The sequence below is a fragment of the Crotalus tigris genome, unplaced genomic scaffold (assembly GCF_016545835.1).
Source record: "Crotalus tigris isolate CLP2741 ecotype Arizona unplaced genomic scaffold, ASM1654583v1 scf7180000017549.6302385, whole genome shotgun sequence".
NCBI classification, from domain to species: Eukaryota; Metazoa; Chordata; class Lepidosauria; order Squamata; family Viperidae; genus Crotalus; species Crotalus tigris.
In genome coordinates, this window is record NW_024096467.1 from 1083729 (window position 1) to 1097893 (window position 14165).

Consider the following 14165-nt stretch of genomic DNA (forward strand, 5'->3'; position numbering starts at 1 on the left):
TTGGATGCAGATAGTAGAACTTTCAGTCTGACAAGATTGTGTGTGTCTCTGTGTGAAACAATAAACACTCAGTTCAGAAGAAACATCACATTTCATTCTTGACAGTAGGCAAGGGATTTACTCTAAAAGTAGACATATATTTGAAAAAATCCTGAAATGTTCTTTAGTGCTATGCTGGGAAATGATGATTTGAAGACAAAGTTTCCATACTGACTTTTACATACTGACTCCTTCCAAATTTTCTCATAGTAATTTCACAGTCAGCAATTATTGCTGACCTAAAAACTTATTTCTTGTTCATAGAGATCAGGGTTTGTTTGTTTTTTTAAAAAACGCCCATATTGTTCTTTCAATGCTCCCAGAGATTACACCTGAATTTCCAGTATACAAAATAATATGCAATATTGTATTATGTTTACAATGAAATATTTATTAAATATTTATTAAAGAAAGATTGGCTGTCAAACTTTTAATTCCAGACTGATTTAAATAAATTGGAAATTCCCTCCTAGCTTTTATTCTAGAAACCCAACAGAGACAGAGTATTATTATTTTGAGGGGTGGGTGGGTGGGGTATCAACATGATCATAAGCCAATAGTCTCTTTTTGGCAATATGTTGAGTATACTGTATTCTCTCTCTCTCTCTCTCTCTCTCTCTCCCTCCCTCCCTCCCTCCCTTCCTCTCTCCCTCCCTCCCTCTCCTTATTTCTTGGAAATCAATGTGTCTGCTGACTGACATCTGTGTTCTCTATAATATCAACAAATGGCAATTTCAGAAATTCCAAGATCATTTCTAGAGTTTGAGAAATAAGACATATTCCCATGTATTCCCAAATGTTAAATCAATTAAAAAGCACCTTCAGATGACTCTAGCATAGCAAGTCACTTGATGAACATGTCAGGAGCAGTGAAATCTGCATTAGAATAAAGCTAATATATTTTGTGAAACCGCAGAATAAGTGGCAGGCAACAGATCCAAAAGATTACACGGCTTTATTTTGTTGAAGTTGACTTGGTTTTGACTTGTATTTTCCAGGGTGGATTACATTTACCATCTGTCAACATTTCAGGGAAACCTTGTGGCTCAAACATCTGCATTAAGGTATATTTTTTGATATTATGCTCTCTTATGGATCTGCGTGCAATTAATAACTAAAAGTGTGTGTGTGTGTATGTGGGAAACACGTAAAAGATAAAAATCATAACATCTCACATTAAAATAATGTTAATAATGATATTAACAATCTGGGAAATGATTCAACATTTTAAATTATGCAAAGCAACTATCTCTGACTGACAGAGATAATATTTTCAAAGCTTTCTGAAAGGGCAACCTGGATTCAATCCCTGTTTTAGTTGGAAGTGAAATTCCCCAGATGTTGAGAAATCAGAGCCCAAATGATGGCCAAACCCATCAGCTGTCATTAAAGGTGGGCAGTAGGAGCAGTGCCATAGCTGGGCAGGATGGGAAAAACCTTCATACCCTGAGGACCATGAACAGAGGGCAATCACAACATAAGTAGCAGCAAACTCTTCAGCAAATCAGTTTCTTGCATTTTTAATGGCCAACTGAGGTAAAAGCATGTACATAGAGCAGTAATAATAAACACATCTCTATAAATCAAATAGCTAAACGCAAACATTAGGAGCAGTACTTTACTTTGCAGGCAGGAAATGGAACAAAGAGTTGGATAGTCTCTTTCTTTCTCCTCCTTTTAAATTTGGGATATATAATCTGCTGGCCAAAGCATCCATGTTGTCAGTGTGTGTTCTGCTGCTTCAGAGCATAGCTCTTCCTTCACAATCTAGTACCATTGTCCTTGGGTGTGTATAGATAGGTATCCTGAAAGTGGAGTTGTAAAGAGTCACTCAAATACCTTTTAATTTCCAATTTTCTGGCATATTTCTGTTCAACTAGGAGCACCAACAAGCCTTTGAAGTGATCTTCTGATATAGTATTTTGCTTCAAAGTATTTTTTTTGTAAGTTCAGGTTTATTGAATTATTTCTCTGCAGCTATCATTGTCACAAGTAAAAAAAAACAAACCAAAATATAGAGAATTAGTGGATTTTTTTTCCTTGCTGGTATCATTTATTTTTCTTACTAACTTTTTAGACCTAATCAATTCTCCCATGAAAGCTTTTATTACAGCTTTGTCTTCTTCCAGATACTCAGCCTTTTCATTTCTCACCCTGTCTAAAACCAGTTTAAAACATTTGAAATGGATCCATGTTGATTTGACTCCTTTTTAGACTTATTTGGATAGTAAGACAATATGAACTTGGGAATGTTTGAATATGCACAGTTCTACAGTTCACAAAGAATGAGCAACTAATCAATGCTGGCCTTTTCTGGCAAAGGGCTGGCCTTAGAGAATTGTTAGCCTATCCATGATTTATTCCTGACCAGAGTCATTCATCTTGTCCTTTCAGATCTATGCTCATAACACTCACATATCACAAAACTAAAAGAAGATATAGATAGTCCTTATTTAATGATTGTAGTTGGGACTGGTAATTCAATCATTAAGCAAAGCAGTAGTGAAATAAAACTGCAACTGTACTTTCAATCTTCCTTCAACTTTCCTTTGCTTTACAGATTTGCAAAGGTCATACATTTGAGGTTTGGTCATAAGGTTACTAAGTGAATGATTGCTAAAACAAGGCAGATATTAAACAAGAACTATTTGTAATTTTTAGGAGTTTCCCAGCCATATAAGGCACCCTTGTACAGAATTCCATTTAGTGCCACTCCAAAACATTTTTTTAAAATATTCTCCCATGTTGTATTTCATCTATATGATTAAAAAAACCCTGAGAATATATGTACTTGGATTTTATTGCATGTTGTCTCTCATGATTATTCAGGAAAATGTTTTCCTTTTCTTTTTTTTAAACAAGGGCTGGAGGACAGATGTGGACTATTCTGTTTCTTCATATGTCTGTGATTTACCCTGCAGTAAGTTTCAATAGAAAAAAAGGCTATTGCATATGAGATAAGACAAAATATCTGAGGTTTCCTAATAGAAGTGATTTGGGAAGCTAGCACACTACCATCATCATCCTTTGGTATAGAGAAGTGTTTCTCAATTTTGGCAATTTTAAGATGTGTGGACATCTACTCTCAGAAATCCCCAGCCCATGGCTGGCTGAAGAATTCTGGGAGTTAAAGTCCACACATCTTAAAGTGGCCAAGGTTGAGAAACATTGGTCTGGAGAGTTAGAGTTTTCAACCTGTTGTGATGGGCAGCTGATATATTATGGTTTTTATTCAAGACTATTTGCCTCTGGAATATGAAGGTTGTTCTGAGGAACCTGTGAAGATGTTGTAATGAAGTGAAAACCTTTAATAAATACATATGGAGCTATTGAGATTGCCATCATGGTGATAACTGCAAGAAGATAATATGCAGCTACCAAGATTACAGTCATGATGGCTTTATGAGGACTATGTAAGAGAAGATACTGATTTAACAAATAAAACCTCCAGACATATAGATAAAATCTGACTATGAATGTGATGGCAGGCTAAAGATGAGAACCAGTATAATGTAGTGATTAAGGCAGACTAGGAGACCCGGAGTTCTAATCCCACTTTAGGCATAAAGCCAAATGTGTGACTTTGAGCCAGTCACTATCTCAGCCCTAAGAGAGAAACAATGGCAAGCCAGTTCTGAAATACTGGGAGGAAAAGTATAGGGACTTATCAAGGCAGTCAGCAGTAGTCAATGTTGACTCAAAGGTACAAAAAGGAAAAAAAAGACTAAGGCTTCTCAAGATTATTATCTATGAGATTCAGAGATGTACAGCCTCTGCCTTGAAAATAGCCTGTGGTGAACTACAGTATATAGTACAGTCAAACACGAGGACAGGAAAAAACCACAAGAAATACTTTATGGCATTTTATATTGTGTCATAAAATACAATAATTACAATAATTTTATGTTATAAAATGTTTTATAAAATCTGCCAAATTTCAGTTCCATGGGAGTCAAGGCTCCTGTATTTTAGATGCACTCTGTAAGTTAGTCCATTTGAGATACTTTGGTTCAAAAATTCTTGCCCTATGATGCACCATTTTGCATAGTTAAAGGTTATAGACCAGTGGTTCTCAACCTTTTTAATGCCGCGACCCCCAACCGGTCGTAAGTCGAGGACTACTCAACCAGTCGTAAGTCGAGGACTATTCAACTGGTCCAGCACCGTTTGCAGAATGGGACTTTTGGCGGGCTCAGCAGGGCAGAGACAGCCTGGACAATTCCTATTGGCTTTTAAAAGCCAATAGAATTAGACTCTATTCAAGAAAGTCTATTCTATTGGCTTTCAAAAGCCAATAGAATAAAAGGGAGTAGCACAGCTAAGGAAAAGGGGAAAAAAATGGCGGACTGCGTTGTTTGGCGACCCCCGTGAAATGGTCGTTTGACCCCAAATGGGGTCCCGATCCACAGGTTGAGAACCACTGTTACAGACAAACAGAAGAATTGTAATAGTATGTAGATGAAGCACAGTGCTTATTGATTTCCCATTGTTCAGCCAATCGTACTGAGGGCAAAAGATACAACAGTATTTTGAAAGCATGGAGGAATTTTGATAGCTCTGTTTGACCCAGAAATCATTATTCTCTGTCCATTCTTATTATAATAGATTGGGGAACAAAAGAATCTTTTGCATATTGTCAAACAAAGAGGAATTGAAGCAAACAGATGATAAGAAACATGACAAAATATAGAATTCCTTACATGTATCTTATTGTGTATTTCACCCTTTCCTCCCACTCCAAACAATTGAAAATTAGGGCATTTCACTATTTGAATTTCCAGCAAACTTTCCGCTGGGAGGCTTTCTATATTAGTAGGTTTGTGTGCTGATGACAGCAACACTCCTGGAGTATGTCAACATCCATTTTAACCTCCATTGGATCTTCCACTTTGCTATCTGTTTGGAACATGATGGTTAATGGTTAATGGCCACCAATCCCTGTTAATTCATTTACATGGTGCTTTGTTATGAAGCACGTTGGTCTGTTTTTTCTTTTCTATGATTTGGCTTTAACTAGAAGAACTATCAAAATCTAATGAAGGAAAATAATAAGGGCCTTCTTATTCTTAGATGAACATCTAAGATACTATTTTGTTTAATTCCAGACTCTTCTACTGGGACTCAAGAATATTATGAATATTCCTTAAGCATCCTCTCTCTCATAGCATTTCTTGCCATATTTCTAATCATGTTGGCTCTCCTTGGACACAAACTTTTGTCAGGTACTTATTTATGCAGTGAAAAAGTCAACAATTTGGTTGTAACAATAGAACTTTAGTTATAATCGATAGATTTTAATTTTACAACACTGGCTTGGAAGTTTATTAGAAGTACTAATACGCAATCAGCTAACGGCTTGTTATTTTAGCTTTGTATTTTCACAATATACGTTCAAGAAAAATTTGCACAGGGAAAATGTACAAGTGGGTTTTTTTTAAATGATAGCTTTTACAATTCCATCATGTAAATTTTCCTTTGATTATTATACTGAATGATCAGGGCATTTTTTTACCCATTTGCAGAAGCTTATTACATTTGGAATTATTCCCTCTTCAAAGCACCCTTTGTTCCTATTGTTTTACATGCATTCTGGTTTTTGCATGAAATCTATTTTTATACAAAATTTAATTGAGATCCAGTGGCAGTAATAATAAAATATTGCCTATGAAGAAAGAGGAAATAGAAGACAAGGATTGTGGGTACAAAATCTTCCAGCAATAAATTTATAATTAAATTATTTTAATTAATTTAATTAAATTTTAATGTTGAATTTTGACTTTTTTGCCTCTTATATAAATTTTATATAAAGTTTTTGCTTTAATATTTTACTTATAGAACTCCCAGAGTTCCTTCGTGAGGAAGATGAGCAATTTCTATATTTTTTATAAATAAATAACCAGAGACAATGTCTAAAGCATCCTTTATCATGCATCATTTTGAGGGTGAGCTCTGCAAGTCAAACTTAATTTATAAATGAAACTGATGTCCAGCCAATGCTCTCTGGGTAAAACATGCAAAAGAAGCAAATCAGTACAGTCCCCCCACTTTTTTTGCAAATCCTTTTAGAAAATGTGTTCTAGAAGTGAGGTAACTTTCCTATTAATAGATCACCCATCTGGGCAAGTAGAATCAATCCCAAAATACCCATTTCTTATAAATGGGATATGGTTGCTTTCCATTACTGCCTTTATCATCCTGGTATGCTACTTAGTCTCTTTATTTTCTTTTTCCAGGCAGGTACTGCATTTCCAAGCCAAATGTTTTCTATGAATGCTTTTGGGTATTATATGCGACCCAGAGACACGAATTGCTAAGGGCATTTTTAGATATGCAGTTAATTTTGTAGTTGGCACTGTGTTTTGAAAATGTGACAACTACTGACAAAAAATTGATTTAAAAAAAAATTAAAATCAAGGTGAGGCAAATTGTCTGGGATGTGCCAAGTATCCGGAATGTCTGTAAGAAATTCTATATGTACTTACTGACTTTTGGATTAGAGGCTGAGTCCACCACATGACTGCATAGGCCAACTACTTCTAAATTTCTTTCAAGAGAGGGATTGACCCTTTCTTGCTTCAGCAATAAAACTTAATATTTGTATGACATCTCCAGCTTCATTTACATAATAGATTTGGATTTTATACCTGTCGCTTACAGACGGCCAATGTTCTGTAAGTCAATCTTCCCCAGTTTGGTACTTTCCAACTAGCTTGAACTTCCCATAATCATGCTATACTAAAGTTGCCACATTCATTAGAAAATACAATGTTGGCGCCATAATATCAATGATAAAGATTGATGGTATTTTACTTCCTTTTCACACCTGAATGCATCAGTAGATATGTTAATATGCATTGCTGCAATTCCATTGTCTGATTTCTCCTAAAAAAACCCTGGATTTATTTATTTATGAGACTTATATACCATTTTAAGTGCAAGCACTCTCTAAGCGGTGTACACCAGTAAGCAATGTATATATATATTTACATTGCCCCCAACAATCTGGATCCTCATTTTACCTACCCCGGAAGGATGGAAGGCTGAGTCAACCTTGAGCCGGTGAGATTTGAACCACTGACCTGCTGAACACAGTCAGCTAAAGTGGCCTGCAGTACTGCACTCTAACTGCTGCGCCACCTCGGCTCATTTTCTGTGTACGGCCTTCCTGTATGCATGCTTTCCATTTCTGAGTAAAAAATGTACAAACAAAATCAATGTGTGAGTTAGGGCACAGTAAGTTTTGTGATTCAACTCTCAAATTGTCTAAGACTGTTCATTCAAAAAGCAGACAAGCATTCCAATTATGGTATCCTGGTGGATTACTATGTCTGATGGTAATTTGGGAAAATAAAAGTCATAATACGAATTTATTGGCTGATTCACACATTCATGTCTTAGTTACTACTTAGTGATTGATTGATCATGTAACTTGTACTGAATTGCAATGTTCATACTTTTGTTAAAAAGCATTGGTTTTGAAACAACTGTATGAGCAATAGTCTACAATCATGTTTATATAATTTGATCTTAATACTGATATTAAAGTAATTGTATAGTCAAGATGGAATAATGAAATCCTATTAATTTTTTTATATAAAGGATGTTTTTACAAATACTACAGTCCAAATAAAATGTGTTTGGGAGCCCCAGTATAGTGTCTGGGACTCAGTGAGTACATACAGACCTCCTTTGGTTACTATCAATCTCTCAGTCCACCTGATTTTTTTATACTGATTTTTTAAATTAAAAATTGTGGAACTCCAATGCTGCAATGCACATGAGCAGTCCTTTACTGCATTTTGAATTCTATGGAATTTGCTAGGTGAGCCTCAAATAGATCACATAAGGCTTCTTTGAAAATAAAAATGATGAAATCTGTAAATGAGGTGTATCCATCTACTCAGAAAAAGAAAAATGGCAGGCAGTATTAGCAGAGAACTTCCTGTGGAATGATCAGTTAGAGTGGAGTAGCAGGTAACCTCCATGCTTTGGAAATGGTATGCTTTCCAACAGTAATTTTAGAATTTTAACACTCATAACATTTCTCATTTAAACCGGTCAACATGTTTCAGATGGTCCACCAAGTTCCCAATGGTTGGGAGACCCTAGTTCTAGCTTAATCCAATGCCATCACCATGCATGCTCAGAGAAGCTTTCCACAGCTGAATGGTTGGTGGACATGTGAACCAAGGACAATATGAACTCACTAGGGGTATTGAGATTAAGAGAAAAATTTATCTATTTACCACCACACAGCCATAAAACTCATTGGAATAGAGCCATATACATTGCCAAAAACTCACAGAGCAAAGACTCTCATAGTGACATAAAGAGCCACAGTGATGAACAGTATGAACTGATTGCATTTTTTTCTCAGTTAATTCTAGGAAGACTTATGAAGAAAAAAGTGTAATACACATGATAATACATAGGTAAGCATGCAGTTTTGTATAGTTCTTTGACATTCTGAAGAATCTTTGCTCTAAAATGCAAATAATTATTTTACAGTCAGTGTGTCATGAATTCTTAAAATTGGGGATGAATTTTAATTTTTTAATATCAGTAAAATAAAAGGCATATGAATACAACTAAAAATGTCAGAGGATATTCTATAAATATGTGACATTTTTTACAAATACATTTATAATGTTCTAATAATGATGGAAGAAATGTTCTTCTGTTAGAATTTCTGATTCCACTAAAATTACAATTTTCCCTATTTGAAATAATTTAAAGTTTCTATTTACTTTTAGGTAACACGGTTCTCGAGAAAGATATGAAGTATATACCTCACACTTCTGCCTTGGTAAAATATCATGTGAAGGATCTGTGTACTTGGGTTGAGGCTATTTAAGTTGGTTTAGGACATAATTGATAGTTTAAATAAATTTAAAGCTTGTCATTTATTATTTAAATTCAGAAGGCCTGGGCTAATTTTATTGATGTTTTGGAATGAAATGTAAATCCTCTCACTCTCTGAAATTGATTGTTAAATCATCACTTATTACTTTAGATAATTGCTTGAACCTTTTACCTAGAAATGTCAACTAGAACTCAGTCTCCTGGTTTCTAGCCTCATGCCTTAAACCAGAGGTCCCCAACCTGTGGGCCACATCCCATTACCGGGCTGTGGGCTGTTGGCCACTGGGCTGCATGAGTGGCTGGCCAGTGCACCCATGTGTGCACCTGCAAGCCCCCCCCTTTTGCGTTAGCAGGTGCCATTTATTTCAGAGTATTTCCATACCAGAGATTCATCATGTTTTATCATGTCATTCAGCCATCCCTGTAGTGCTGTTTCACTAAAAAAAAATGGGTTTTATAAGACCACCGTGATGGCTGATGCTGTAAGGTGCTATAAATTACTTTGTGTGGAAACATTTTCATCTGTATTTAATTAGTTTGAAATGGAAAAGGAAATGGAGAGCTCTTAAATAAGGTGACCAACTTTTTTTACAATGAAAAGGAGGACACAAATAAATTGAAGAAAAAATATCGTAAATAAAAGAAACATTTTATTCATTGCAACAATAGTACAGACAACTTGCATGTGCAAAGTTTGCCAGCTGGGTGTTTTGGCATGCTCAGCAGCAATTCCTATTGGCTTTCGAAAGCCAATAGTGGGAGTAGCACAGCTCATGCAAAAGTTGAAAAAAAAACATCAAAAAAAGGTGCCGGAATGCCGTTCTGAGCGTTCTATGAGGGAAAAAAAAAAAAGCCCTGCAGATTAGTCTTCAAATATTGAAAAGGAGGACATGTAGGAGGACACTTTTCAAGGGAGGACAGGACTTACAAAAGGAGGACTGTCCTCCCTAAAGGAGGATGGTGGGTCACCTTATCTTTGGGACTAACTAGGAGATGGTGTAGTTGGGTAGCAGGGAGGGGTGCAAAGTTCCTGCCAATTCGCCTTTGCTGCAGACAATTTACATGTGCAAAGTTTGCTGGCTGGGTGTTTTGGCGCGCTCAGCAGCAATTCCTATTGGCTTTCAAAAGCCAATAGGAGGAGTAGCACAGCTCATGCAAGGACATGTAGGAGGACACTTTTCAAGGGAGGACAGAACTTAAAAAAGGAGGACTGTCCTCCCTAAAGGAGGACAGTTGGTCACCTTATGACTTAAAGCAGCATAAATATGTTGCAGAGGGGTCCAATTTGGCCAGGTATAAGGAATTAAATTAGTCCTGGTTATATATGTTTAGCATTAACTACAATTATGTACATTATTATTCATCATTCTCAATTTCCCATTAAGAGAGTTAATCTTTCTATGGTTTCATTTGATGCATCTTGTTTGCCAATTTAGAAACTTTTTATAGACCTAGAAATCCAGTAACTGTAGAGAGAATGCATTAAGGCCTTTCCTATTTTGGGGGGATGTTTTGTTTTCATCTGTATTGAATGGGGAGATAGATCTGACATATTTTGATAAAGGGCATTTCCCATTTGACAAATTCATAGAAAATGAATATCTTTTTTATCAATACTCTCAGGATCAATAGTTTCTACTCCTTTTGTGATAGAATATATTCAAACTGTTTTTGTCTATATATCTAATGAAAAATATCTACATATCTATTTTTGTCTACATATCTAATGATATGTTTCCTGCTTTACAAGCAAAGAATTATTACCTATTGTCTAATGATATAAATTACAGCTACTACTGCCTGCCAATAGTTGCAGAACGAGCTCTTTTTAGGAATATATGAGCTAGTAAAACAGATTGGCAGCCTTAGTGACTGATAGAAGTGGAAATGTATAACTGCACTTTTCAAATTGCAGATATTTCAAGAGTCTTGCGTCTCATTTTCTTCTTTCCTCAGGATGAAATAGCACCATTTGTTTTAGGTATGAAGAAAAGCAGACAACTTAGCAGAATGTCGTCACTTTCTCCATTTTAACAAGTAATTGAAAGATTTCTCTACTGTAAAGAGTTACATGTATAAATAATCCTCCTGTGTCAGAGGTCTTCTTTGACTTCAGTAACATAGGAATAAATTTTTGTGAGGAAAATTCCTTACTCTCTGCCCTATTGTCTCCCTTGCTGAAATAATTTGATAACAAAAAGTCTTTCTGTAAACGATGTGAGTTTCTCCTGAATCAATGATGGTGCCCTATATATTTGTGGAATGTGTTCCTACCAACATAAGAGAAGGAATTGGAACCTGGACATTTCATACATAATTGATAGTTTTATTCTCATCCTGATGATGATCAATTCCATGAAATAAATCATGACAACAGCACTGTCAGTGTAGTTCATGGCATTTTTAAACACTACAGTATATAGGATGAATCTATGATAAAATATGCCCTGTAATGTAAAAAAAAAAATACTGATCTCTATGATTCTTTCATGTTTTATATACCTTCCTCTTTGAAGATCATTCCATTCGGAATATTACTTTCTATTAAGAGAAATAAATATGTCAGGAAAATATGTAAGTTCCAGAAATTGTTTTTTTTTAAATAAACAAGTTCTTAAAAAGTATTGCCATGAATAGAAACCTAGCACTTAGACACTGATCAGGTTTACTAGAGAATTGGATTTATGTAACTGGCAATGACACAATATTTTCAGTGATTAAAGTTCTGGGCATACTTTAGATAGAACTGAGTTCTATTAAATTCTGTGGGACATGTGTCTGATTTACTTCTTATGTACGGGTTCCAAAAGAGTCTGTTATTGATTAGTGGGCTGCTCCTATGAACTATCCATCATCTGTTTCCTATGATCTAAGCTAACTTTGTCAGACCATTTCAATGTTTAATGGCATTAGGGTAGCATCTTTTCAGAGTAACAAATATTCTAGAAAAGCATTAATGTCTGTGAGTACAGCTCACTTAATTAGATTACATCTGATGAAGTTTATGCCTCTTAATGTTTTGTTAGTATGAAAAGTGCTACCAAACTCCCAAATTTGGCTACCATAGATCAGTGTTTGTCAACCTTGGATGCATGGATTTCAACTCCCAAAATTCCCCAATCAGCATGCTGGCTGGGGAATTCTGAGAGGGTTGAAGTTTACATATTTTAAAGTTGCTGAGGTTGAGAAACACTGCCATAGACTAACATGGGTCTTCTCTTACAAGGTTCACAGGAATGCTCCATTTACTATTACTCTTTTTCCTCCAGCAGTCCTCCTAAAAGCTTTTCACCTAGGTCTACAGCAAAATCTGAACTAGGGGAGAAAATGTGAGGAAAAGCAAGGGAACTAGTGGAAGAATATAATAAAAAAGCAATAACTTATTGAGTACCTTAATAAGGTGGAGTCTGGTTATACAGTACCATCTCCAGCTGTGCTACCCTTGCTAATCTAAGCTTATGTATGGGCTATGTGTAGTATTCATGTGTGATTTTTCTTTACATTCAAATTAAATCTTGGATTAAGATTTGACTTTTAGGATTTTAAATTATTGCAGTAATATGCAAAAAATGTTTATCTTTCTAAGAAAACTGTATTACTGGTATTGGCCACAGGGAGATATTTGGACTATGTTTAAATAACTTTGTAAAGTATTTAATATTTAACAGAAATCCAAAGGACGTGGGGAAACTTTATTTTATGTTCCCAAATGGATAGCTGTATTAGTGTTTTGCAGCAAAAGAGACAGTAAGAAGATGTGTTCTTTCATGCCAATGTTTTATATACTCCTGTCAATATTTATACTTGCAAAGAAAAATAATAAAATACTTTGAACTCTACAAATGTCAAAAGTTTGTTATTTACTTCTCCTATTGTCATCTAAATTCTTGCCCTACATTCTTAATTTCTCATAAAAAAGGATTAAAGGTAACAGACATGAAAATTATGCTGTTTAAACGATGTGGGTTTACTTGATTTACACAGGCAATGGCTTCTACCGTCCCCACATCTTCCCAAAAGGGAGAAATAGTGAAGACTGTAAAAAGCCTGGCAGTAGAGAAATGTTTTCCATCTATCAATCATTTTCTCTTAGGTTTTCAAAAGGCACATTTCATAGAAATGTGAAAACCCAACCCATATTGAAACTAGGGAAAGTCCCTTCTGAGACATTTGCCACACCCACATTCTTTCTGTGAATTCAGCTGCTGCTTTTCTGACCATTTTCTAGTCTGTGGCTCTTCCACCTTCCTCCAAAGTCATGTCCACAAAGACTACTTGTGCTGGTTTACTGTTATGTTGCATGAGTTCCATAAATAAGTTCAGTCTGGGGTAGCCTTTCGTGCTGTGATTGCTGTGAAAGAGCAGTGCTATAAGAGAAAAGTTGCAACCCATAATACCTCCCAGTGAAAGCTAAGGTTGATGGCTAAACTCATATACTTGAAAAAACAATATCAAAAGAAATGAATTATGATAAATGTGCATCAATATAGATTGAGAGTCTTAAGGATTTGCTTACTTCCTCATAATAGTTTCAGACTTGGTTGCTCCTTTGCCACATTCAGAAAAAAATTAGGGACATATGAACCATATATTGAATATTTTCTTAGTACATATAGTGCTTCACATTTCACTCTAGTTAGGTTACTAAATGACCTAATTTGTATGGCTTTTATTCAAAAATTGTATGAATAAGCCTAAGATTTTGGTGAGGGGAAATAACCATTTCCTGGAACTGAAGGGGGAAATGACATAATTATTCATTAGCACAGTGGTTCTCAACCTGTGGGTCGGGACCCCATTTGGGGTCAAACGACCATTTCACAGGGGTCGCCAAACAACGCAGTCCGCCATTTTCTCCCCCTTTTCCTTAGCTGTGCTACTCCCTTTTATTCTATTGGCTTTTGAAAGCCAGTAGAATAGACTCTCTTGAATAGAGTCTAATTCTATTGGCTTTCAAAAGCCAATAGGAATTGTCCAGGCTGTCTCTGCCCTGCTGAGCCTGCCAAAAGTCCCATTCTGCAAACGGTGCTGCACCAGTTGAGTAGTCCTCGACTTACGACCGGTTGGGGGTCGCGGCATTAAAAAGGTTGAGAACCACTGCATTAGCATAAAGCTTCATAACATGAGCCTTTATTCTGTCATATATTACATCAAACATAGAAAGGATGTTTGTTAAAAAGCTGAAAAACAAGATTTGGGTTTTTTTTGACAATTTATAACAAAACTAAATGACTATAATCGCTTTTCAATTTTCTGATGGAATC

At 35.7% G+C, this 14165-nt stretch overlaps 1 protein-coding gene across 4 annotated transcripts in view; it reads left to right on the forward strand.

Moving 5' to 3' along the window:
• IL17REL (interleukin 17 receptor E like) overlaps window positions 1-12740 on the forward strand; it is a 54375-nt gene extending 41635 nt beyond the window's left edge. For 2 of the 4 annotated variants that reach the window (XM_039337334.1, XM_039337362.1), the window contains 6 exons: window positions 1038-1103; window positions 2902-2959; window positions 5145-5261; window positions 8417-8471; window positions 8793-8845; window positions 10858-12740. In XM_039337334.1, coding sequence (XP_039193268.1) covers window positions 1038-1103; window positions 2902-2959; window positions 5145-5261; window positions 8417-8471; window positions 8793-8796 — 300 coding nt within the window. In that variant the 3' untranslated portion in view covers window positions 8797-8845; window positions 10858-12740. The remainder of the gene's footprint in view (window positions 1-1037; window positions 1104-2901; window positions 2960-5144; window positions 5262-8416; window positions 8472-8792; window positions 8846-10857) is intronic. The other 2 variants (XM_039337354.1, XM_039337344.1) reach the window with 2 other exon arrangements.
• Window positions 12741-14165: the final 1425 nt, after the last annotated feature.